Source organism: Homarus americanus, unplaced genomic scaffold, assembly GCF_018991925.1.
Source record: "Homarus americanus isolate GMGI-L3 unplaced genomic scaffold, GMGI_Hamer_2.0 scaffold32929, whole genome shotgun sequence".
Lineage (NCBI taxonomy): Eukaryota > Metazoa > Arthropoda > Malacostraca > Decapoda > Nephropidae > Homarus > Homarus americanus.
The window spans coordinates 13,858,527-13,885,147 of record NW_024737097.1 but is presented as its reverse complement, the minus strand read 5'-3'; the positions used below and the strand labels follow the sequence as shown (position 1 = coordinate 13,885,147).

Genomic DNA, 26,621 nt, shown 5'->3' with positions numbered 1-26,621 from the left:
ATAGTAATACTAATAATAAAAATATAGTAATACAAAATCACAAAACCCTAATATATCATCGTTCGCATGAGAAATCTTAAATCCGGATCATTTTGACATCGTTCGCATAAGGTGAGGAAGCTGTTTACACTACTCACTAGATATTAATGTTAAAGAATAACACAAACAAACTCTTAAAGCTATTTTTTCCCCAAGCTTTATCAACCAACTAATATTATTCTAAACAAACCGTAAATATTTTTGGAGAGTCGGATTTGATTATTGAAGGTTTGTATAGTTTGCTTAAAGAAATAAAAGTTTAAGGATTCCATTGTTCTGTTCGTATCATTTCTAACATTAACCATCTTGCTGATTGACTTGCCCAGTAAGGTGATGTACCGACAAAATTTAGTCAATATAATCAACATTTGTGATAGGTTTTGGTTTCTGGTGTAATAAAACTATTATTTATCTGTTACGTGAGTATTATGCACCTTATTATTGTATATGTAAAATGTAAGCTAACTCCTTCATTATTCTAGAAACAGGAATAAATGTTGACATCACTGACTGTATTGAAGCATCCTTGCATGGCATTGATACATTTTTATTTTTTTTCTTGGTTAAGATTTCGAAAAGGTTAACCATGGAACTGTCTAGTATTAATTTGTATAGAGGGATAGAGAGCAATAAAATAAAGTGTGCTTTATAGCGTTATCATCGGGAGTATATACATTTTTAGTTTTTTTTACTTAGATTTTAGGTTTGGTTGTTTAGGTTCTTTTGTTTTCTTCTTTTGTCTTGTTTGGTTATGTCAGGTTTACACACAGGGCTTGTCCATCCCGCCTGGATAGAAGGTTAGGTCTGGTCCTTCTGGTTTCTTTGGTTAGGTTAAGTTGTGCATGTACACTGAGATTTGAGAGTCGTTAGGTAGGTTCTTGATGGTCTTCTTGTTTGGCAAAATTTTATTTCCTCCACAATTTTTGGATTTCTTGTTAATCTGAAGAACTTTTTCTCTATTAAAAAGTTTCCTAACTCTGCTCCTTAATCCGTACATCTCATCTTAAATATTACACTCTAAAGTTTTCTGTAATTAATAGGTTAGGTTAGGTTTCATTAGGTTTGGTTTTATCATTTTTTTTTTTAGTGTATTTATACCCCACAGTTTCCTTCTACTTCAAAAGCCCTGCCCACTTTGTGGAATCAAAATTATATTTTTTATGTGAAATAGAAAAGTAAAAAAAAATCAAAAAATATAAATTCCAATGAAAATGTTATAGACTAAAGTATTATTATTGTATTTGCTTTATCTTCTTATATACAAATCAATACAGTATTGTATAGAGTTCCATGGATGGCCTTTTTGAAATCTTTACTTGTTCTTTTTTTCAGAATTGTTCAGTACACTATTATTTCTTACTGCAGAAATTGTTGTCAGTCTAATGAAAAAAATGCTATAGTTCATATCAGAAGCAGTCCATAACTAGTGATGAAAATGGGGGTTATACGGGTACATATGGCGGGTACTGGTATCTGCTTCGCAATTTCCATGTTTTTATGTTCATTTTCTGTGCTAATGGAGACTCTTATTAGATGGCCTCTGTCAAGTTTATACCAATCAGCTATGATTTGTTTCCTCTATGGTAAATATCGAAAACTCTATACATAACGTATGTAGATATAAATATATAAATCATATGTTGGATATCGCGATATATGGTAAAAGTCGGCAAATGTAATCTGGCAGTTATAATCGTAATTGTATGCCAAATGTGGCGTAGGTGTACAGATATTGCACATCACATAAGGAACCAAATGTGAAAGACAGTTGTGAAAAATATAATTTCAAAAGCATTCCAAAATGTCTATTATGATTGTTGAATCTACTACAGTACTATTAATGGCAAAACTGTTTTAGTAATGTGGCCATAAAATTAACTAGTGTAATTCCAATATATATATTCTAGGAATTTTGTAGGTTTTTTACTTTTGTGCAGTACACCAGACTACCTTAAAGTAATGTTGCTTATTTTTAAGGGTCCATAAAAATGGCTGATGAAACAAATGGAGCCTTGCTGATAGAGGAGGAGCTTGTGGCCACCCACCGTAGAGAGAAGAAGGAACTACAAGGTGACGCTCAACCTCTACTTGTTTTCAAATTTAAAATTCTCCAGTCATTACATATCAACAGTCTTCTTCCACACTGGCATATGAACTACATTCTTTACCAGTACACTTAAGTTCTGTACTGTTTATACTTTTTTCAATATCGTATTTTATTGAATTGTGATTGAAAAATAGTACACTATAATTTTTTTTTGTATTTCTGTTGTATGCCAATTGATGTCTTCTGCAATTTGTGTTTGTGGAAGCAAGATTCTAATATCTAAATGTGCTTCTTTTTCAATTGATCTGTGTGTGTGTGTTATAGCATGTATCCAACAACTGAAGAAGTCTGCCAACAAGGATAAGAAGAAGAAGAAAGAGGCATCAGATGAAATAGCACGAATGGAGAAGGACTTGCAGGACAAACACACTCAAGAGTTAGCTGCACTTAAGACTTCCCAGCAGGAGGTAAGTGAAATTTAAACATGGATGATTTTTTATATTTTTATTTTAAGCTTTCTGTACTCCCAGCTACATGGATTGAGGAAATTTAGTACAGTCTCATGGAAGGAGAGAGAAATACAGAACAGTAATTATTAACTAACACAAGGGAGACAACCTTCCTCAAATGAATGATAAAGTTAAAGTTGAAAAAGAACGATAAAAAGACACCCCCAAAAAAGTTTAATAATGTACAACAGACTAAAAAAATCCTATGGTGTCCATCTATATGTTACTTTTACTCCTCTTCCTCTTTAGTATGAGATTGAATAAGGAGTACAGAAACTTAAGTGAAGAGGTGGCCATAATAGGGAGATTTGCACGAAACACAAATAAAGCAGGAAGTAACGTGACAAAGCTAAGATAAAAAACACAAAAATACCTGCATGTGTACAGTATTTGTATCCTCAACTTACCCACCAAGTAAATCATAACATCTTCATTGATTCACACAACCTCATAGCCATTCACTGTGCCTACTAACTTGAGTCCTCAGGTTTATTGATGTTACCTCTATCATGAATGAAATGACTCTACTGTTCCCATGCCTTTATTCATACTGATATAAGTATTCCTAATCAATCTTCTGACAGCTTATGTCCATGCTATATCTTCATGGGCTCTCATGCATTCGACTCCAGAAACTTCTTCATATGTCTTCATTCCTTAATCTGCCAGTTATCCAGATTCCTATAGTCTTCTCACCCTATCCCTCACTTCTTTTCTATCACTACTCTAATACACCTGAGTTTTACATCCATATAAATGTTGGAACAAGCACTCTTTCATGTTTTTATTTATTTATTTTTTTTTTTTTACGGGGAATAGCCCACCCGGGCACAGGTCATCGACCCACATGATAGCTGATATAAGTAAGAAAAGACAGTTCCAGGGTTTAAAGCAGATAAAGATTGCCTGACTTGTCTGCTGGGATGGCAATTCTTCAGGAGATGTAAAGCTCAAACTTTTATTGGTCTACCATTCAGGGACCAAGGTTTTTGAAGGGCTGTTCCGAGAATAACTTTCCTGTCTTTGGCAAGCAAATGAAGAAGCCTTGGTGACAATGTCTGTGTTCCTTTTTTAAAGGATTACTGTTCCAGAAATAACCTGGAAAACAAAGCATTGCTAATCTTGGATAATGCACCTGGACATCCTGCGAATCTCAGTGATTGATGAAAATGTAATTTTGTTTTTGTTTTTAGTCACCAAACACAACATCATCATTGTAGGGAGTTTTGTCAACTTAAATACATAATACTACTTTGTCAATGGAACAAATGGTGAAAATAAGCCAACAACATGAAAGTTCTGGTATTGCTACAATATTAGACAAGCTATGGGTAATGTTAGGGCATCATGGTGTCAAGTTTCCTTAACAAATATGAATGGTGTGTGTGGAAGAAAATCTTGCTTCTGTCAGTGAATTCAAGAGCTTTCAAAAGATAAACCAGAAATATTAAGTGAAATTGTTGGGCTGGCTGAGAAATTTGGATTTGACAAAGTTGATGAAGCAGAAGTCAAGAAATTGTTCAAGTCTCAGAGGACTTATGTAATTCAGACTTGTTTCTGCTGGAGCAACATTGAGCAGAGGAAGAGGTTGTTAACACTGACACACCACCCCTAAACAGTTGGCAACCAAGGCATTCCACCATTTTGAAGATGGAATGACAATCTAGGTGGAGGATGATCCCAACATGGAACACAACTCTGCATTGAACAAGAGTTTTGAAAGTTTTATTCACTGCCACAAAGAACTGTAATAACATACTCGGTAAGAAAAAGGCTGTCCACTTGTCCAGGTGTGTCTGCATACATTTATTAAATGGGTAAGTAAGAATGCCTCACAGAGATCTGTGGCAGCAGTCCACAAACATAGCCACTAAAAGGCTCAAAAAGAACCCTTGCTACAAGCCCAAGGAAGTAGCCAAGAAGAAACTCTTAAGATGAGCCAGCAACCTCTAGCACTTATGTTTAGCTTCACTTTTACCTTTTTTCTCCTCTGCCTCTTTCAACAACATCTGCACTCTGGTGAAAATTTACTTGATTTTTAAACTTGTTATTATTACCTTCTTCTGGTGCTTATTTAAGAAAAGTTTTTATCAAATATGCATCCTAGGTATGTCTCTTAGAATTTTGTCATTAAGTCACAGTGAAATGGGGTTCAATTTACTGTACATTGTTTTGCCCAATGTAATGTTTTACAGGATTGAGACTCAATGTAGATCGAGGACTTAATGTATATGAATTCATTCACACCCTCCACTTCTTCATTAATAGTTACATTACACAAGACTTTGTACTCATTCATACACTATTTCTTTACCTTTCCAGTATTTACTTTTGTCATTCCTCTACAGCTAACTTCATCAGTATAAAGTACAATACCATTCTCACTAACTCTCTCTCAGACTTGGAAAACAACACATCATTCACACATTCTTAGATGTAACAATCCTAAATGTGAAGAAAAAATCCTAGCCTATTATTGTACTGCATATGTACTGTATACCTGAGCTGTTTGTACACATTATTGTAGTATTCAACCCATAAGGAATTAGTTATGGGTTCAACTTCCAATTACAATGTTGGACTGGGCTCCATTCTTGTATATTATCAATGCTTATAGCTTCAGTATTTTCCATGCTTGTGTTGGTTAGCTGCAATTATTTGATGGTAGATGTTGGTTAAAACTAGAATGGTCCCCCCTCTCCCTCACCACTGCAAGCCCAAGGCTCCAGCCCAGAAAATACAGCAGGGGATGGGCACAGCTCTGGTGACCTGGTTGCCATCAGGCATGTTGAGGCAAAGTTTTATTGCTGGATCCCATTCCTAAAACCCTAAAACCAACCCACAGAGTAGGAACAGTTAACAAGGCAGGGTCAAAACTCCCTAAGGTAATCTCTGACTACACCAGCCATTATTTGCTCAGCAGTAAATGCATATAATATCTTGTTACTCTATTATCCAGTGTTGTGGATGCCATTAAGTATTTCGACACCTCATAAGAGCCTTGCTAAAACAAATTTTTAACGAGCTATGGGGAAAGAATTTACATACAGTATTAGAATAAATCCCTTTTGGAGGCTGGTTTGTGGATACTGAATTTCTTGGTAGCTACTTTCCATGGAACCTGAGGACTCAAATCTTTGAGTTTGATCCCAGTCAGCCAAGGCTTTCATGAGTTTGTGGACTTATTAGGTGAATTGAAAGAACGCTGAAGTTTTTGAAGTTAATGCTGTCTGGGATTACAGGTAAATGTAGTGAGCAATGGTGTGGACTCATTGACCCTTACTGATGAGGATCCTGGTGAACCAGAGGAAGTAGATGGTGACATTGAATGTAGCCAGCCAGGAGGTAGGTTGTGTAGTAACCACCAGGTCTCACATTCTGCTGTGGAGAGTAATTAAACAAACAGTTTCAACAATGGTGTGGTATTTGCAGATGCTGATTACTGTCATGTCAAGTATCTAGACTACTGTACATTACTTATTCCTATTGTAAGATTGCCACCTTGAAGAGATACAGAAATAAGGTTTAGTTAACTTAATTAGGCAAATATTTCACACGTGACATCCTGATGAATATCCAAATTAATGTACAGTACTGAATATTTGAGCATTCTACTGCTGTACTTATTTGGTAGGATCGATTTTTTTTAAACTGCCCCTTCCCAAGATTGATACATTTGTCATTCACATATACTTATATTTGGTGATGTTAAATGTACTGTACAGTACTGTACTGATAATGAAGTAATAAAGTCACTCTGAGCATCCTTTGCTGTTTTATAGGGAAATGTACAATATCAAGCAGGTACAAAAGATTACAGGGATTATATAAGTCTATAACTACAGAACAATGTTGTATATTAAGCTGGGAGTGAATAGAAATGTAAATTATCATAAGTTTCTTATTCTGTCATTGTTTTGATATATAAGTAATAATAATAATAAACGGTTTATTAAGAGAATTGCAGCTGGTGGCTGAAAATATACAGACTTACATATGATTTAGACATAATGATATAATATGCGTTGAATACATTTACAGGGCTGTACAGTACATAAATCAGGAGTTGTTTATTATATCTATCGGTGCGGGCTCTTATGGACAGAATTTTGTTGTAGTGGCGGACTGCGCGAGGTGGGTGGGGGGCTGCCGGTGGCAGGAGGTGGCAATGACAAGGGTGGTGCATTAGTTCACTGCCAAACCTTGCCAGTGCTTGGTGGTGGAGGTCACTGAAGGATGGTATTTCCAGGGTGAAGAGAGCATTGATGTAGCCGGAGTATTCTGCGCCGAGCATGATTCTGCAGGCCCTTTTTTGTACCTTCTCTTGCCGACGTTGTTGGGTGGAGTTGAGAGAAGACGACCAGGCTGGTGATGCATATGTTAGTTTGGGGAAAATAAAGGCGTTGTAGATAGTCCTCAGCTCTGGCGTGGGTGTCCCAAGTGAGCTAAGTCGTCGTAGCATGTAGAGATGGTACGAGGCTGCCTTGACTGTGATATTTACATGGGCCTTCCAGTCCAGTTTGTTGTCTGTAGTTACACCCAGGAGTTTGGCAGACTGCATTAACTGGAGAGGATGGGCACCCACTGTGACTGCTGGAGCTTGCACTGGAGTGGTGGCAGTATTGATGTGCATGACTATGGTTTTGGTGTGGTTGATGGTGACCTTGTTCTCCATTGTCCATGCCTGTAGCCTGTCCAGGGTGCCTTGTAGCAATGAGTAGTCTGGTGCGGTGTTGTCCACTGTAACCCCCACAGTGCAGTCATCCACGTACTTCCACCTGTGAGGAGTGTCTGATAGAGCGTCGTTGATCAGGATGAGGAAGCACAGTGGTCCCATCTTGGTCCCCTGGGGAACACCGCAGGTGAAGTGTTGGAATGTGGAGACCGAGCCCTGATACCTCACTGCCTGACGACGTCCCACTCAAGAAATCAGTGAGCCATGAGATAAGGTTGGTGGGCAGCCCTAGTGCAATGGCCTTGTTGATAACAGTGCAGTGATCAAAGGCCTTCCTGAAGTCAACAAGGGCAACGGCCAGTGATGTCTTACGTTTCTGCAAGTTTTTGTGCAGAAAATCCAGAAAGCTCACTTAAGCAGTGTGATGTAGAGGAGGTCCTCAAATTGCCAAATTGCTGTGGATCAATTGACTGATAGATTCTAGCAAATGCCCACTCAAAAACAAAGTCTTCACAGAGTAGACTGGGTATGGGGGTAATGGCAACTGGCCTGAAGTCGTTAGGGGACTGTGGGGTGGTTACCTTGGGGATGGGGGTAACAAATGCGGTTTTCCATTCATTAGGGCATTTGCTTTGTCTGAGGGATGCATTAATAATAGAACAGAGGGGGGTGACAAGTTCGACTGCAAACTCCTTGTATATTTTGATTGGGAGGTCAATTGGGGTCGTGGAGTGTTTGGATTTAAATTTCAGGAGTTTGTTGGCGATTTCAAATGGTTGAACACTGGGAGGGGGAAGGTAAGTAAGCTGGGAGGAGAGTGAGGTCAAGACTGGGTAAGGTATGACATATGGTAGCAAAGTGGTTATTAATTATCTCAGCTGCCTCCTCACTAGGTAAATGTGAGATGAAAGGAAGTGCGGGAGACTGATGGTTGAGACCAGAGAGATCTTTTACCTTGGAGTACCACTGACCGATGCCGACTTCCTTGAGGCCGTGCACTTTCCTGGGATAATAAGTCTTCTTGGCCGACTTGATTTCCCTGATGACCTGGTTACATAGACTTTTGTACAGCCGGTTGTTGGTGTAGTATGCCTTGTTGCGCTGCTCAATAAGTCTTTTTATGCGGGGCGTAATCCACGGGACATCATCGGGGTGGATCCTCAGTGTCTTGGCTGGAAAGAAGTGGTGGTAGGCTTTGGTGATAGTGTCCAGGTAATTATCCCACTTGTTCTGCACATCGTCTACCGTCATCACTTCAGTCCAGGGATACCGGGTTATCCATTGTCCGAAACGCTGCATAGCAGATTCAGGGGTGGGTCGGTAAGTCCTGGTGGCAACTGGCGGTCGTGAGAAGGTGGGAGTAGGTGACCACAGTAGAGACAGGTGGGGGCTGCGTCCCATGGGAGGCAGCGGCTGGGGGGTGGGGAGGTAATGGTTACCGAGATCAGTCATGATGAGGTCAAGGGTGGCATTCCCAAGTGTGGGAAAGTCAACTATTTGTGTAAGGTGGAGGTGTTGGGTGATGTCACTGATGTGTATATCTGTGTGTGCACATATTTACTGTACAGTACTCTTTTAGAGCTTGTTATAATTTGAAAATACTGGTTACATGTGTCCTTTATACTCTAGTACTTACACATCTCTTAGATCATTTATATAATCAGTTTAAAGTATAGGCTGACTCCAATTTACTCGAGTTACCTTCCTGAAAAAACATTCTGTAAATAAACTTTTCCCCATTGACTTGTGTTATATAACTGAAGATACATTGTCTATGAAAAAATCCCACACTTGAGCCCTGATGAACTATTGTGTCATCCTTTCTTTATATAATGGAAACACTTTGGTCACAGACACTTGCACTATGACCCAATGCTTCTAGGAGTCTTTGTTCCTGTTCGAAGTGATAGAACTGAGTTTTAACAATGGTAAAAGGAAACAGTATGGTAGGTGTAAAAAAAAATTTTAATTCTTCAATACTGAGCCAAAGACATTCTATGAAACGTAAGCAGAGGCGCAAAATGTTACGTACCCACCCAGCACTCCCAACAGCCAGCTGGCCAAGTGTCGGGCTCGCCTCAGCTGATGCTCCTCATGTGATGCTAACATTCTCCACACCTCGAAACATTTTTTCACTTCCAAATTCCACACTTTCTCTTACAACTCTACACTTTTATTGTATGTAATTAGCATACAAAATTTAAAAATACCTGTACAGAATAATTATCATTTACTTAATTTTCCCACACACTACATGAGAGTAAATGAGGAGAAATTGGACAATTAAACAACAGGTTGAATAATTGTGTGTGTGGTGTAAGTGACGTGTCATTTACCTTCACATGAGTTTTAGGAGTACAGGACGTTATTTGGTGATGAAAGGAGAATTGTGACACATGAACGCTAGTTTGTAGCTGTAGATGTATTAACATTGTGGGTATTAGATGACACTGTTAGTGAAATAAGTAATCATATTGGTACAGTACTGGATTATTTAAAATACATTATTTTAGCACTCCATTGTTCTCAGTATTTCTAGTGAAAATTTTTTCAAAACTTTGGGGCTTTCACTTGTAAATCAAAGCACAGGATAAAAGTTTTCTTTTGTAATTGCAAATATTTGTAAATAAAATCCTTGTGAATCGGGATCTGCCAGTAATGTACACTTCAGAAATTACTAGGTCTGAGTGCTGCTGTAAGTATTCCAAGCTAGAGTGTCTTAATAGTTTTCTCATGTGGGAAGATATTGGAAGCATAATGTGTTGTCTAATGGTAGACCCTGCTGCCATATGGCATCACAAAAATTGTGACCAAGTCCCAGGTTGTTGATCTGACTTTCTGCCTCATTTACACACAATTACAGGGTCTCAATTGTTTCTCTTACTTTGGTAACACAACATACATACTGTATATCGTTTCTCACTGTTGATCTTTTTTTAATTTATTTATGGTCCTTTACTATTAGTATCATTATTGTTGCTGTATGTATTATATTTTTATTTAATATTTAAAAAAAATTATAATTATTATTATTATTATTATTATTATTATTATTATTATTATTATTATTATTATTATTATTATTATTATTATTATATTTTTACCCCCAGGCCCAGATGTGGGTCATTGACCTGTGCCCTGGTGGGCAAATCCCGTAAAAAAAAAGGAAAAGAAAAAAAAAGATAACTTACAACTAGTTTTTATATAGCTGTAATTATATTCTTATCAAGAATGTACATGGCTACTTGTGTCAGATATAAAATCTGTTGTATAATTTTTGTTTGCATATACTTCCTGTACTGTATAGTAGTCCTAGAAAGTGATGTTTGAGTATGGATAGAGTAAAAAAAAAAAAAAATTATTTCTGGTTCAGGAAACTGATGCGTGGATAGGAATGGATTGAATCAGTTTGTTTGTTAATAATTTTCAGGGAAGAAGTTGAGTAAAGCAGAGAAACGCCGTCAGAAGAAAGCAGAGGCCATCCGGGAGCGGGAGGCAAGAATTAAGGAGGAGGAGGCCAATAATAAGTACAGCGCTCGTAACATAGAAGCGGAGAAACTAAAGTTGTTACTACGAGAAAGAAAACTAAAGATGCACGAGATTAAACCTGATGGCAATTGGTGAGATTCACTTGGTATTCTTTAAAAACATTCATTATTGTTGTTATTATTTTTAACAGTACAATATGTATTTGGAATATTATTAGTTTATTTATTTTTATTTTTTTTATTTTTTTGAGGTTGGGTGAATCTCTTCCAACCCAATTAGGTTTAGGAAAACAAAAAGAAAGTTTACATACCATATTTTGAAAGCCAGCTGTTTGCAACACAAGTACAGTATGTTGACAAAGTAAATCTTGAAACCACAGATGAACTTGACTACAGATTTTGTGAATAGAAAGGAAACACAATTATTTTTAAAGTACCGATACTGTACAGTATACAATAGTGTATACTGTTTTTCACAATGGATGTACTGTACTACTTGTTTTGAGATTTTTACTTTTAATAAAAAACTTTGAATTTAGATGAGAAAAATAGAAGTTTTGTTCACAAAGTGTACATAAGGTATAAACCATAGACTTGTCCACTTGGTGTTATTAACATGGACAAATTCAGAGAAAGCTTTTACTGATACAGTACTGAAGAATCTTAAGAGCCTAGAACAGTTGTTTGCAGCGTATTTGAATTATGTACCACTAACCCATCTCTCCTTCAACTGTTTTATTACTGTACCGTATACAATACCTGTATCAAAAATATAAATTTAATATTGCAGGATAAGACATTTAAGACTAATACCATGTACAGTGGGGTGTTTCAAAAAAGACCAAATTGGCATTTTAAACTATCCGGTAGCTTTGCATCATTCACTATTCCAATAGCATCCAGTGTCTCCCTATCAATCACGAAAGCCCAAATTCATTCAGTGAATTTTATGACTATTTGTAGTCTGCACAACAACAAATGGCAGGTTTCACTATCTGAACATGAGAGAGTGTCTTATGTTCATTGTATGGGACTCTACCATCTGGATATTTTTTCATTTACCATAAGTGATTTGTTTAATGCAGGTTAATAACCTCTGGTCTAAAGTGTAAACTGGTAGTCTGACAAATATCTAATTTTTTGTCATGCCACCATCATCATCGCCATTTTATTGTGATTTTTCACACTTTTGTGGGTTAGCTATGATTACCTGATGGCATGGTGTCCCAGTTGCCATCAGGCAAATTCGAAGCAAGTTTTACATCTGGATGCTCTTCCTATTGCCAACCCACTTTTACAGAGTGGGAACTGGACATTATATGTAGGACTTCCAAGTGCCCTCTTAGTTTGCAAGGCAGGGTCACTACTACTCCCTGAAGGGATCAATAATGTATTACCACAAGGAGACTTTTTTGTGAGAGTGTTTGCAAGAGAGTGTTTTTAATTCCAAATATTCTATATCATTCCTCAGTATGTACACTGCCATAGCTCACCAGATGGAAGGAAACACAACAGTTCCATGGCTTCGACTACAAGCTGGTCAGTTTATCCGCCAAAACAATGAGGCCTTTGCACCTTTTATCACCGACCCCAAGACTGGAGAACTACTGACACTGACACAGTTTGCTGATTATTGCTTCCAGATTGAGAACACACCAGCATGGGGTGGCCAACCAGAGGTACTATATATCTGTCAGGATTCTGTTTAATGTACAGTATTAGTAAATTATTTAGCATGTTTCACTATTTCTTCAGAATGTAGTACAATGCTGTGCATGGGATCAAGAGAATAATAGAAATTTGCAGTACAGTAGTATAGTATTAAGTGAAGGAATAAAGACGTATGAAATTTCTTAAAACAAATCAGTAGGGATGAAGGCCATAGGTACCTAAAGTATGGATGATGTGAAGCAATTAGTTGTTTGTGACTCGGAGGAACAATTGTTACATTTATAAAGTCTAAAAAGCATTATGTTTGTAGGATGACTAAAAGTGTTTAATCTAATTATATGTTAACTTTATTGATATTACTGTATTTATTTTAGAGAAAAGGATGTGTTAGTTCTCCAACACAAATATCCAGTGTTTATTTGAACTTTTTCATTTCATTAGTTTCATTTGATTTTGTACCTCAAATATTTACTTGCTCAGTTGGTGTTTAATGTCTTGTATAGCTACAATAAAACTCTGATAATGTGGACCTCAGTAACCCCAAAACATGTTAATCCAAATTTCAGAGAGATAGTAGTGGTGTGGAGGGTTTTCTGTCAGGCTGTAACCTCAGGGGGAACTCCTTAGAGGACTCAAGCATCATAGATGAGATGGTTTACACATGTCATTCTGTGAAAAACATATAAGATCAATCCATCTGTGTGTCTCTCCCAATATCAGTGGCCTTCACAGAAAACTAAAAGGTGACCCAATCTAAGCATACTTACTTTGCTTTCTCAAATCTCATCCTCTCATAGCATGTTTCTCATATCCCCTTCCAGGGTGCTGGTTGCTTTCCCATCACCCAAGCCCAATTTTCATCATTCCGGCAAGTGTAACAATGTACAATTATTTTTCAGCTTCGTGCCTTGTCCCAAGTGCTGCAGAGGAAGATTGAAGTATTACAGGTATGTATTTATGATTACCGGTAGGTATTTGTCATTACAGTGGTTATTGGTGTGTGTGTGTGTGTGCGCGTGCGTGCGTGCGTGCATGCGTGCTTTTTTTTTTTTTTTTAAGAGATTATTCAAGAACATGTAGACTGATTTTGATAGAATTAGTGGGTTGCATTCTAATCAAAGAATGAGCTGCATTGATTATGGAGAAAATGGGTCTAGAGTTCACAGTATCCAGGAATACGTCCTGATCAGTGAGAGTAAACGGCCAATCAGGAGGACGTATTCCCGGGCAGATGACGAGATGACCCGCAAGAGGTATATAGGAGGCTGTCTGAAGTTGTTTTGTATCATTCTCTCTGAGGAAGGCATAATTCCAAAATGTAAAAGAATAAAACTTACCACCATTAATTCACTCATACTGTACTATACATTCAGTAAGTGTGAAAATAACATATATGCAGGAAAGGGGAAACACTGGAGCATCTTCGCTTTCATCTTTATTCAAGACCCCTAATCCCCCACCACACCTTCGCTGCAAATGAAAAAATAGTTTATATGTAAAGGTGACCTGATATAGCTTCAGGTCAGGTCAGTAACATGAGACCCACCTCCATCACAAGTGTTGAGATGTAAAAAGTGATTACAGTTACATATACAGTGAGTCCTCGCTTAACGTTGCTGTTATGTTCCTGAAAACGTGACGTTAAGCAGATTAATTTTTCCCCTTAAGAAATAGATAAAATACGGGAGTTACATTCCTGAGCATCCCTTTGCCCCATGAAAAAAGTTACATATACAGAAAATTATTGCCATTTCTATAGAGAATAGTACAGTATATAGAACTACAGTACTAAGTTTGTATTAGTACTCACCGATGGGCGGAGGTGGTAGAGCGACTGTATGGTGGGTAGTGGAGCGAAGGAGGATGGGAGAAGAGGAGGGTGGTGAGTCACTGAGACTCTGCGGCTGCCTCCTGCTCTGGGTTCCTCCGCCGCTGGTTGCTCCTCCTCCGTTGTTGTTTGCTCCTCCTCGGCTGCCGGCTGTTGTGAAGAAGCTCCTGCCGTCCCGCGACGAAAAAATGAATCCAGTGTTGACTGCTTGGTGCTACTCATCATCTCCTTATAGACCTTGGTGTAGCAACCAAGACTGTCCTCAATTCTACGTTGAACCTTTGAACTACATTCTCTGTTTGGGTCGTCATCTAGAAGCATTTGCATTGCTTGCTGGAACATGTTCAACGATTCTGCCAACCTCTATGAAGTTAGTGTTTGTTGAGGTTCTTCGTCGTCGTCGTCTTTAATGGGACTGTGCTCTGTTAATTGTTGCAGATCTTTGTTGGCGAGCTCTTCTGTATCGGATGCCAGGATATCCTCAATATCCTCTGATTCCAGCTCATCAAAGCCTGCCTGTCTAGCCTAGCTGAGGATATCCCTATTCACAGCTGGCACTAAGTCCGTGAATCCCGTAAAACTGTTGACACACTTGGGCCACAGTTTACGCCACACACCATTCAGGCAACTTTCTGAAACCTCTTCCCATGCCTTGCCAAATGTTGTCAATTGCATGAAGAATGTTGAAGCCGCTCCAATACTCTGGGATCTTTGGTTTATTTTCTCCGTCTGTAACCTTGAGCAGCTGGGCCATGGTAAGGCGTAAATAATACGCCTTGAATGCGGCTATGACGCCTTGGTCCATAGGCTGCATCAGTGCTGCCATGCTGGGAGGCAGGAATACAACTTTTACACTGTCAGGCAAGTCGTCGAGATTGGGAGGAGGAGCTGGAGCATTGTCAAGGATCAGAAGGATTTTGAAGTTAAAGTTCTCCTTGGCGTACACGTTTATCCACTGGCTAAATATGGCGCCGGTTATCCATGTCTTTCTGTTTGTCTTGTAAATGACAGAAAGGTGATTCTTAGAGTAACCTTTCAGGGCCAGTGGGTTGGCAGTGTGAGAAATCAGCATAGGCTTCAGCTTGAGGTCACCGGCAGCGTTCGCACCAAGCAGCAACGTGAAGCGGTATTTTGCTGCTTTAAAACCTGGCGCTTTTTTGGCTCCTTGGAGATATAGGTCCTCTCAGGCATCCTCTTCCAAAAGAGACTAGTCTCATCCACATTGAAGATATTCTTCGGTGAGTAGCCTCCTCGCTGGATAATCCGTTTGAATTCTGGCGGGAATGTCACGGCAGCAATCGTATCTGAACTGGCAGCTTCACCAGTGTCATCTTAATATTGTGGAAGTTATAACAATGCTTAATCGTTAAAACCATCCTCAGCTGGCTGTAAAGGTCTCTTCCTTCGATCCTTCTCCCTCTTCTGCCTTTAAGTCATCAAACAGGGATCTGGCCTTATGCTGGGTAACCATAAGGCTCACTGGGTCATTGCGTTGATTCTGGTCCTCCATCCACATTGCCAGCATCTTTTCCACCTTCTCTATCACAGTGCTTCTAGTACGAGTCATCTTAGTAGCACTCAGGGAAGAACCACTTTCAGCACTAACCTTAATTTTGTCAGCGTTGGTCCGGATAGTACGCGCTGCTGTTGTGGGGGTTAGACCAAGCACAGCGGCAATGTCCATAGCACGCTCCCCTTTTTCACATCGGGTTGCCTCTTCACTACACTAGCAACGGTAGCTCTTGATGGGCACTTGGAAGCCATTTCAAATGGTTAAAATACAGTATTTAGAGCAAGAACACTTAAGCACACACGAATGATGTGAAGTCATAGCAGAGACTGGCTTGGCGTCACTTGGGAACGCTGTGACGTTCCGCGACTGAGGGCAGCGCTCTGAGCTGAGAGAGCGTAGCGCGGCCAGACAAGAGCGGGTGATGCGCCGTAGAAAGTAGTCCGTGACGATGTAGTACCAAAACAACGTTAAGCGGGACGACGTTAAGCGAGGACTTACTGTAGTACTTTACTGTACATTCAGCAGAGTGGATAGTGTATGCCTACTATAGGCTCAAGATGGCAGCATCTGCTGGTGAGTACAGTACAATAGTAGCATACATTATTTTTTTTTATTTACAATATATTGTATGTGTACAGAGGTGTTTGCATTAATAAATGCAGCTCTCTGTCAGTACAGGTATCTCTCGTTTAATGGTGGGGAGGCATTCCTGAAAAACCTAATGTTAAGCGAAATTATCACTAAACGAGGGATAATGAGAAATTATATCATAAACGAGGGATAACGAGCAATAATATCCATGGAGAAGGCATGTAATTGTGTAACCAACTCGCCACCCAGTAGCTCTCAGAGTGGGTGATGCTGAGCTATGAGCTATGTTATTTATTGTTCAACTCGTAATTTTGGATGATATTTTCTTCTTTTTTTTACTCTGTTACATGCACACACAATCATTCATATAGAATGTACAAACAAAATTATCTTAAGGTAAAAAACAAGGTGACTACAGTGGTCCCTCGGTTAATGAACGCTTCGGTTAATGAAATTTCGGTTAACGAATTACTTTCCATAAGAATCTTCAATTGGGTTAACAAACAAAAATTTTATTAACGAAATTCTTACAAAACATATCAACATGTTTTGGCTTGCTCATTGGCTGGTAGGTTAGTCCGCCAATGCAGTAATCAGTTCTAGGGCTTACATTCGTTTCCATTGGAGTAAATATCAAGAAGATTGTGCTCTTCAATATTTTTCCAAGTTTTATATTAAAATTATTAGTCATTTTAACACTTATTTAACATAATTGCAGTACAGGGAACTAGTTTTTGGTGCGCCCATCAGCCACTTCACTCACTCATCAAGGCGTCTGTTTAAGTCTCTGTACAGTGAAGGAAACATCTTGCTTGAGGGTCTCTTGAATACACAGTATTTTTATGTTTTTACAGTACAGTTATTGGTCATTCTGATATTTATTTAACATATTGATAATATATAGTGCAGTGCAGTGTTGATTTAAATAAAATAATCATTAATTACAGCTAGTGAACTTAAAATTTTAGTGGTGAAATTAATGTATTGAATCCAGCACGAGTCCAAAGAAATCTAGAAAGGCGATTTCAATTCAAGTGAAACAGGAAATCATTAAGAAACATGAAGAAGGCATTAGAACAAATGTGCTAAGTAAAGATTATGGCGTGTCGGCATCAACTGTGTCGACTATTCTTTCGCAGAAAGACAAATTTAAAGAAGTGAAAGTGAGAGATAAATCTACCAGTGTTTAAAGGTAGATCATTAATTGCAGAAACAGAGAGGTTACTTCTTATTTGGATTAAGGAAAAACAACTGAAAGGAGATTCAATTTCTACTGAATTTGTTTGTAAAATAGCCAGGGAAATTTACAAACATTTGAAGGAAGAGCAACCTAGTTCTTCTGAAACTGAGTTTGAAGAGTTTAGGGCCAGCAAGGCTGGTTCGAGAAATTTAAGAAAAGAAGTGACTTTTTAGTGTTGTTAGGCATGGTGAAGCTGCCAGTGCAGATAAAGAAGGAGCAGCAAAATTTGTAGTGGAGTTCAAGGAACTGATGGATGAAGAAAACTATCTTCCACAGCAAGTGTTCAATGTGGATGAAACCGGACTGTTCTGGAAGAAAATGCCCAAAAGGACATTCACCACCAGAGATGAAGCCTCTTTACTGGGGCATAAACCCATGAAGGATCGTCTCACTCTATTGCTTAGTGCCAATGTTTCAGGGGATTTCCGGCTGATGCCTATGCTTGTCTACTACTTTGAAAACCCCCGGATGTTCAAGCAACAAAAGGTGGTAAAAGGACAACTTGGAGTTTATTGGAAGTCCAACCGTGAGACATGGGTAACAAGACAGCTCTTTAATGAATGGGCTGTTGAGGTGTTCTGCCCTTCTGTGAAGAGCTACCTAACCACCAATAAACTCCCTTTAAAGGCTCTTCTCCTTCTGGATAATGCCCCTGGTCATGACCCTGAACTTGCCAGCACTTGGAGGCTCGATTTGACTTTGTCAAAGTGTTGTTTTTGCCCCCCAACACTAAATCAATTATGCAGCCAATGGACCAGAATGTAATCAGCAACTTCAAGAAGCTGCACATGAAGAAAATGTTTAGGTGTCATCAGACAACTTCCACTGATCCTGATTTAACACTGTCACAGTTCCGGAAGACGCAATACAAGATCCTGGAGGCTGTAAAATTGATTGTGTCATCATGGCAAGAAGTCTCCATTCGATCCATGAATTCTGCATGGAAAGCACTGTGGCCATCAGCAGTCCATGATTTTGAGGGATTTGAGGAAGAAACGGAGTTGGACAAGGAGATTGTGTACATTGGTCAGTCACTGGGACTCGAAGTGGAGGAGGATGATGTGGAAGAGCTTGTGATGTCTCATGAGCAGGAACTTACTCCTGGAGAATTGAAGCAACTGGATGAGATGTTAGAAGCAGACAGTTGTGAGGAGGAAAGGGAAAGTGATGACCATATGTCTTCTTCCGATTTAAAAGATGTTGTTCACCACTGGGAGATGTTCAGGAAACTGGCTTCAAGGCACCCTGATGTGAAAACGACAGAACCTATTTTGTGTACTGTTGAGGACAAAGTGGTCTCCTTCAAAAACCAGTTAATGATCAGGAGGAGAAATGCCCCACAACCAAAAATTGACAGTTTCTTCTCTAAAAGGCAGTGGGAGAAAGATGCTACCCCTCAGCCTTCCACTTCAAAAATGAGAGAGGATTTTCCTGTTGGAGAATCTGTCAGTCCAGAGGTTCCTGACATTATTATGGAAGGTGACTTGTCTTCCAAGAAGCAGTAAAATGCTTCTCCTCCACCCCCACTTCCTTCTCTTCTCCCTTCTCCACCTCCCACTTCAAATTCACATCAGCATCATCAACCAGGAGCCTTCTACATACACACCTCAAAGTAAGTGTACTTTACTGCATTTTTTTTTTTACTTTGTATGTAATTTTCGGTGAGCTGGAACCAATTACCCCAAATCCCATTGAAACAGTGGATTCGGTTAATGAAATTTTCGGTTAACGAACGACCCTCTGGAACGAATTGTGTTCGTTAACCGAGGGACCACTGTACCAGTAAACATTTCTTTGAGCCAGCTATGACCTGCATATGTTATGGTTATTTTTCAACACATAATTTTGGAGAATTACATAATTTTCTTCATTTGTTTTGCTTTCTTACATGCACACAGAATTGTTCATACAGAATGTGCAAAAAAAAAATTGTCATAAGGTCAAAACATTTCTTACTTGCACTAGAGTTAGCACACAAAGAGGGGGAAGGGGAGGAGCAATATGGGAATCTCTCCGCTAAATGGCAGTGCAGTATTTTTTTTTTTTTTTTTTATTTTTAATATTTATATTTATTCCTCACATTTGCTGGTATGGTATGCTGTACTGTATATGCGACACAGTTCAGCCAGACAGTCACCAAGCTGAACTCAAGAATATTTAGCCCTGAAAAAGCATTGGGGTCAGATTATATCTTGAATGGAGATAAATTAGCATACAGTACTGTATCATAATAAAATACTGTGTATTAAAAATGGCATTCCATCACATATAAGTCCCTGTAGGTGGCTTTATTCACACTGGTTTTGTTTTGATATTTACCTACAGTTCAATTATTTCTTTTTAGGCTGAAGGGTCACCCGTTATATTTGGTGAAGAGTACACAGATAAGAAGACTATCCTGCTAGCATACTACCGTCACTACTACGGCCTTGGTGAACACTACAACTCTGTCACTGCCCTCACCCCCACAGCTGAGGAAGAATCCAGATAATGTCATGACTGTAGGAATCATTGTATTTATTGTGTTCATAAGAGCTCTGGATAAAAGCATCACAATTTACGGCAGATAATTTTTTTCTGAAAAATGGTTAAAGAACACCCCACGCCCTATATTTCAAGTTGCGGTCTCCCGTTGGCTAAATTCTACCTGGCCCAACTTCAGAATTAAAAATGTATTTTTTTCTTAAACATATTATTATTACTTTAAATTATTAAAAGAGGAATTACATTATTTTAAATATAAAAGCTTGATTTATAACTACACTACTGATGATGATAACACGAGACAATTAGCGACTGTATGGTACCCAACTTTTCAGAGCTAAGCAGTAACCGTTAATCTCAATTCTTGCAAGCATTACTACCTATTATTGTCACACTTGCAACATTTATCTTATTGCTTTTATTAGGAAATATCCTTAAGCTTTTGAAAGAAACTTAAATTTATGATGGTAACGGTCAATAACACCAACAACCATCACCGCACACTAGTAGCGTCTCACTAGCGCATGACATCAGCTATCAGCATGCAGCAAAGTTTTGTTTTCAGTTGCCATTTCGTGTTTTTGGAGTGCTTAGTATGGACATCTTATTACAACGAGTAAGGCAACTTAACCAAGGGATAGCCAATAAAGCTGTCATGTGCCTATTTCCAGGAGGGTCCTTTGCTTAGGCTTACTCTTGTTCCCTAATCAGTAATACTGTAGTATGTCTACAGAAGTGTGAGTGAAAGTTTATTTGTTAGAAATCACCAAGCATTACATAGTTCTTGGATTATCCGAGACTGACGGATCACTATTACAGTGGTTTAATAATATAGAAACTCACTTTTTCCTCTTGCTGTAGCTTCATCTGTTTTGTATTTCTTTGTCTTAGCTTTGAATTGCTTAAAACCATAACTGGTTTTAATGTGGTCTAGTAATTTGTTCCAGTCTGTTATATCAGTAAAGAAGAAAGTGTTTTTTTTTTTTTTGCTTGACCACGGATGCCAGGTACCATAAAATTATGTTCACTCCCATTAGTGCCCTGCCGGTTCATATCCCTAGTCCTTGCAAAGTTTGCTGTTAGATGGTCTGGGTGCAATCCATTGAATATCCTGTAAGCTTGAAGTTTTTATTATTTTATTTATGTTATCTGTTACTTCATAATGTAGTGACTGGTATTGTACACAGTGTAATTAAAGAACAGAAGAGTAGTCATATAATAAGTTATAGATGCTAAGTGAAAGTATATAGGAAGATATTTTTAAGTGACTCATTTCAAAATTTTGCAAGTACTGTAGTACAGGTTGTACCTCTCTAGTCCGGCATTCTGTGGTCCGGAAACTCCCGTGGTCCGGAACGATTTTAGTTTGTCCAATAGGTAGATAGGCAGCTTTTTTTTTTTTTTTTTCTGAATTATTATTATTATTACAGGAGTATTAAATTTTTGCCCCTCAGGCCCCAATGTGGGTCAGTGACCTATGCCCGGGTGGGCTGATCCCCTTAAAAAAAAAAAGCCGCGGGAAATTAAGGTTTGTTTACATCCGGCAGTTCGGCTGCACTCTCTCTCTCTGCTTGTCTATGCAGAGTACAACATTTAACCCTTCAATATATATGAGCAGTAAATAAGTGTTGCTTTCATATTCTTATGTAGAGTAATGACGATAAATTTTCACATGTGCGCACTTACATACTAGCAGTCTCACTTTTTTTTTTACCATTAATGGTTAGCTACTTATATTGTTCCATTTATTAACATTAAATAACATTACAGGTACTTCAAGCAACCATATTCATTCTTTACATTAATTTTACTACAGCTAAACTCAGGGTCTTATTTTCTTCAGTTTTATATGTAGAACCAATCAGTCACTGGTTTCGTAAGCTTTAACATAAACAATGCCGGCAGCCGCCTCGTCTCCTCTAATATTCCACGTATTATTAATAAATTGTATTGTTAATTTTGCACACACGTACATTAATTCAATAAAAACAAATTCAGAAACATTAATTAAAATATATATGAACAGTAAATAAGTGTTGCTTTCATATTCTTATGTAAAGTAATGACGATATGTTTTCACGTGTGCGCATGCGCACTTACATATGCGATCTCTTTTTCCTTTACCATTATCGTTAGCTACTTCTATTGTTCCATTTATTAACATTAAATAACATTACTTAAAACAACCATATTAATTTTACTACAGCTACAACCAAGGTCTTATTTTCTTCAGTTTTATATGTAGAACCAGTCAGTCACTGGTTTTGTAATCAACGAAAACAATGTTGTGTCATTTCCTCGTGTGTTTTAATATTCTACGTATTATTAATGAATTTTATTGCTCATTTTGCACACATAAACATTAATTCGATAAAAAAGACATTCAGTAATAAACAATAATGAATCTCTTGTACATAAGAGAAATGACGCTGTTTACACGATTATGCACGTCGTCTGCACGTTGGCGGGCCGTTCAAACCCGTCGAAATTCAAGTTTCCGCCGTCAAAATTTTTATTTATTTATTTTTTTGTGTGTTTCAATAAAATACGTTAAGAATTAAAAACTCGCGAAATTTGAGAAGCTACTATACGACATTTAACCCTTCAATATGTCTTCAAAGAGACCATGACGCAGAGAAAGTGGTGCTAGTGCTTCCAGGCATAAGCACAATTCACTATCTATCCAGGAAAAGGGTGAATTTCCATGGTACGGCAATTTCCATGGTCCGGCACCGGTCAGGTCCCGAGGTTGCCGGACTAGAGAGGTACAACCTGTATAGACTGAAAATATAGTTTGTTGATTTTTTGTAACAAATACAGTACATTTAAACCTCAGTAAAAGAAAGGTGTCTACTTTAGGAAATATTAATAGAAATTCATAAAGTTAGTTAAAAAGAATTCATGACTATATACCGTGTGTATATATATATATATATATATATATATATATATATATATATATATATATATATATATATATATATATATATATATATATATATATATATATATATATATATATATATATATATATATATATATATATATATATATATATATATATATATATATATATATATATATATATATATATATATATATATATATATATATATATATATATATGTATATATATATATATATATACAGTGGGGTATGCTATAACGAACGGATCCTACTACGAATATTCCTATAACGAACGGTTTTACCTATAAAATTGAGAATGCTATAACGAACGAAACTCCTACAACGAACATTATTTAATTTTATTTTTTTTTATTTTTATTTTTTTCTAATTTATTGTTTTTTATTACAAGTATTAATGATATTCTTTATTTCAGGGGTTTAGATGCATATTTATGCACTTTTTTACAATTTTTACAATTTTATATTATATTTTTCAGTGTTAAGTGGTTGTATTTGGGGCCTGGAACGGATTAATCCTATAACGAACGAATGCTATAACGAATAAGGTTCTAGAACCAATTAGGATTCGTATAGCATACCCCACTGTATAGTGTATGTATATGTAATCGTGTAGGAGCACTTTCAGGGTGAGTACCTGTACTCACCCCTGAAGATGTGAATTACATAAAGCGCTTGGGAATTCGGTTTTCTTTCTGTGGTTATAGCATATATATATATATATATATATATATATATATATATATATATATATATATATATATATATATATATATATATATATATATATATATATATATATATATATATATATATATTTATATTTATATATATATTTATATACACACACACACACAGTATAATCTTCATTTACGCGGTCAATTGAACCTGTGGAGGTCCGCATAAAACAATAAACGCGTAAACGAAATAACAGAACATATAGGATTAATTGAAAGAGAGACTGGGCCGACTCCCAAACTCCACTTTTTCCAACACAATATATATATATATATATATTTATATATATATATATATATATATATATATATATATATATATATATATATATATATATATATATATATATATATATATATATATATATATATATATATATATATATATATATATATATATATATATATATATATATATATATATATATATATATATATATATATATATATATATATATATATATATATATATATATCCTGTACTGTATGTCATACATGATCCCAATTGATTTGCATTCCCTATCACTATGGATGGATAACCTCAGCTGACATGAACTTTTAGATGCAAACTCTGACACTTCTGGCACCAACTGTAGATATCACTCCTGCCTCATCTATCATGGTTACAATCCATGTCAAGGTTAGTGGTAGTCAGGTCTTGTACTGCTTGTTTGGGGATGAGCTAACACTTGTCAGGCAGCCAGTCACCTAATAAGTGTATGAATCAGAGCTGTCTGGTGCCTTGCTTGCTGATATTTTTTGTGGTGTTTGTGATTGGAAAAATATGTCTGCATTCCTGATTAGTGCAGTGCCTGCGTTACCCCAGACAATATTAATTTTTAGTGGAAGTGTACAGTACAGTACCCCTATACACCCCTTCCCTCTCCCTCCTGCTCACTAGTGAATGCTTCGAAATCACACTTCAGAGTTCAGGCTTCACACATCATGGAGAGAGAGGATTGGCAATGCTAGGTGGTAAGTGCAGGAGTAAAGCCAACTTATACATCCTTTTTCCTCCAAACAGTACAGTATACTTTAAGTTAGATATTATTTTTGAGCACTTTTCCCACCACTGGGTTCATGATATACTTTTCTGTTGTACATCAGGAGTCGCAGTGCTCATTTTGAAATTTATCGGACCCTTCCATAAAGATATTTTTTGGAACGAGTGTTCATTGTTACAAATAATATAGTGCAGTAGATTTACAGTACAGGTACTGTATTTTCCACGAGAATATTGTATTGAAATTTGATTTATTTTGCCGCAGAAATATATGTTATGATAATTGTTGTGTTTTTTTATTTTATTTTAATAATTTATGACAAGTTATATCTCAGTGATTACAGGAAGTTAATCATGTGACCCACCTCTTGTGAACTGTCTCACAATATTTATTTATGTACACAGTATCTCTAAAAAGTATGTATCTGTCTACACACTGTGTGAGACATTATGAGACAACAGATGTTAGATATTGGGACATGCATTTACTTTGGTGTATATAGTTTAACCTAAGTAATGCAATGTGTACAGTATTTATTTTGGCATACAGTAATTAATATGGTGTTCGGTTACGAAATGTAGTAAGAACAGTATGCCACAGCCACGCATACCAACCCTCCTGGGACATCATGAGATGCAGGTAGCATTTCGGAAGTCATCGGACCCATCCTGGCAGATACTTTTGTGAGCTACTGTACATAAATGCAGCTGTGGACTATTCTGGGTTACTGGAAAAGAGTGAGGGAATTTCTCTCACTACATTATTCCACAAAATTCACCATGCTACAGTGAGTTTGGTTACAAGTCTTACAAAATATTGAGATTTGATTGTACAGTACTATTATATAATGTATGACATAGATACTTTATCTGCTACAGTGGCTACACTATGATGGCTTTGTCTGGTGTGAATCCCAACATAGTACAGTACAGGTCATTAATAAACTTATTAATCCTTTCTACATATTTCATTTTCATTTTTGTCTGAGTTAAAATCCTGGAAGAAAAGGTAATGAACTTCTTAAAGTACAAAAACAGTGAGTTGTGATTACTTCAGGACTACATATTATACCCAAAAAACATTGAGTACACACTAGTACTGTATGGATGGTGGTACTATACCTCCTGTACTTTCTCACAACTTGAATTTTTAATCTCCTCAAAATGTCTGATATATTATAGTGTACTGTATATTTTATTAATCTTTAGTGGGTTTAATAATATAAGTTCCACCCACAAAATCTTTTAAAGATTTTGATGTATATATTTTACTTCTGTTGAGGGGGGATGCTAAGTTGTGTGAAGTGATAGGGTGAAAACTGATGCCAGACATTTAAGGCATTGTGGAAGGTTGGTACCATAATACAGTACATCTTGACAGCAATAAGACTGTGTGAGCAAAATTAAATGAAGAAGGAGTCTGTATGTCTGTGATTGTTCTCTAGTCAAGCCACACTGCATTGTAACAGGAAAAGATTTGAAAGAGTAAAAAATATAGTTAATAGAGTTATGACACCTGATGTAACCAGTGCTGTACACATTATGAAAATTTTGTATACAGTACAGAACTCATTACTGGAATTTACTTAAATTCTCTATAGGATGAATTTACCCCAAGAAGGAAAGTTTTATATGCACTGTATTTTTCTAACTATAATTATAATACAGGTTGACAATCCCTTATCCGAAATCCTTGGGACCAGAGGCATTTCGGATTTCGGAATTTTTCGGTTTTCAGAATGATTTTTTTTTTTTTTTTTTTTTTTTTTTAGTAGCCCACCCAGGCACAAGTCACTAACCCACATTAAGTTTGAGGCGAAAATATAATAATTATAATTAATAATAATAATTAATAATAATAATAATAATTA

The 26,621-nt window shown here is 37.1% G+C and overlaps 1 protein-coding gene across 3 annotated transcripts; it reads left to right on the top strand.

Annotated features, from left to right (window-relative positions):
* Positions 1 to 333: 333 nt before the first annotated feature.
* On the top strand, positions 334 to 25,708 carry LOC121873222 (deubiquitinase OTUD6B-like). 3 transcript variants are annotated; one of them, XM_042376594.1, is made up of 9 exons: positions 345 to 458; positions 2,017 to 2,109; positions 2,411 to 2,553; positions 5,838 to 5,940; positions 10,701 to 10,890; positions 12,230 to 12,437; positions 13,329 to 13,376; positions 19,946 to 20,102; positions 24,310 to 25,708. In XM_042376594.1, exons 2-8 carry the CDS (start codon positions 2,028 to 2,030, stop codon positions 20,090 to 20,092), a joined length of 921 nt encoding a protein of 306 aa, XP_042232528.1. In that variant the 5' UTR covers positions 345 to 458; positions 2,017 to 2,027; the 3' UTR covers positions 20,093 to 20,102; positions 24,310 to 25,708. The 3 variants fall into 3 exon arrangements, with proteins under 3 accessions (XP_042232527.1, XP_042232528.1, XP_042232526.1); XM_042376593.1 differs by lacking the exon at positions 24,310 to 25,708 and having other exon boundaries at positions 334 to 369; positions 19,946 to 20,161; XM_042376592.1 differs by lacking the exon at positions 24,310 to 25,708 and having other exon boundaries at positions 19,946 to 20,161.
* Positions 25,709 to 26,621: the final 913 nt, after the last annotated feature.

What these genes read in the sequence shown, in the direction of transcription:
- LOC121873222 (XM_042376594.1), top strand. Translation starts at nt 2,028, where the DNA reads ATGGCTGATGAAACAAATGGAGCCTTGCTGATAGAGGAGGAGCTTGTG. An exon ending in TGAATGTAGCCAGCCAGGAG is followed by an intron (nt 5,941 to 10,700) that starts GTAGGTTGTGTA and finishes AATAATTTTCAG; the next exon opens with GGAAGAAGTTGAGTAAAGCA. An exon ending in GGAAGATTGAAGTATTACAG is followed by an intron (nt 13,377 to 19,945) that starts GTATGTATTTAT and finishes ATTTCTTTTTAG; the next exon opens with GCTGAAGGGTCACCCGTTAT.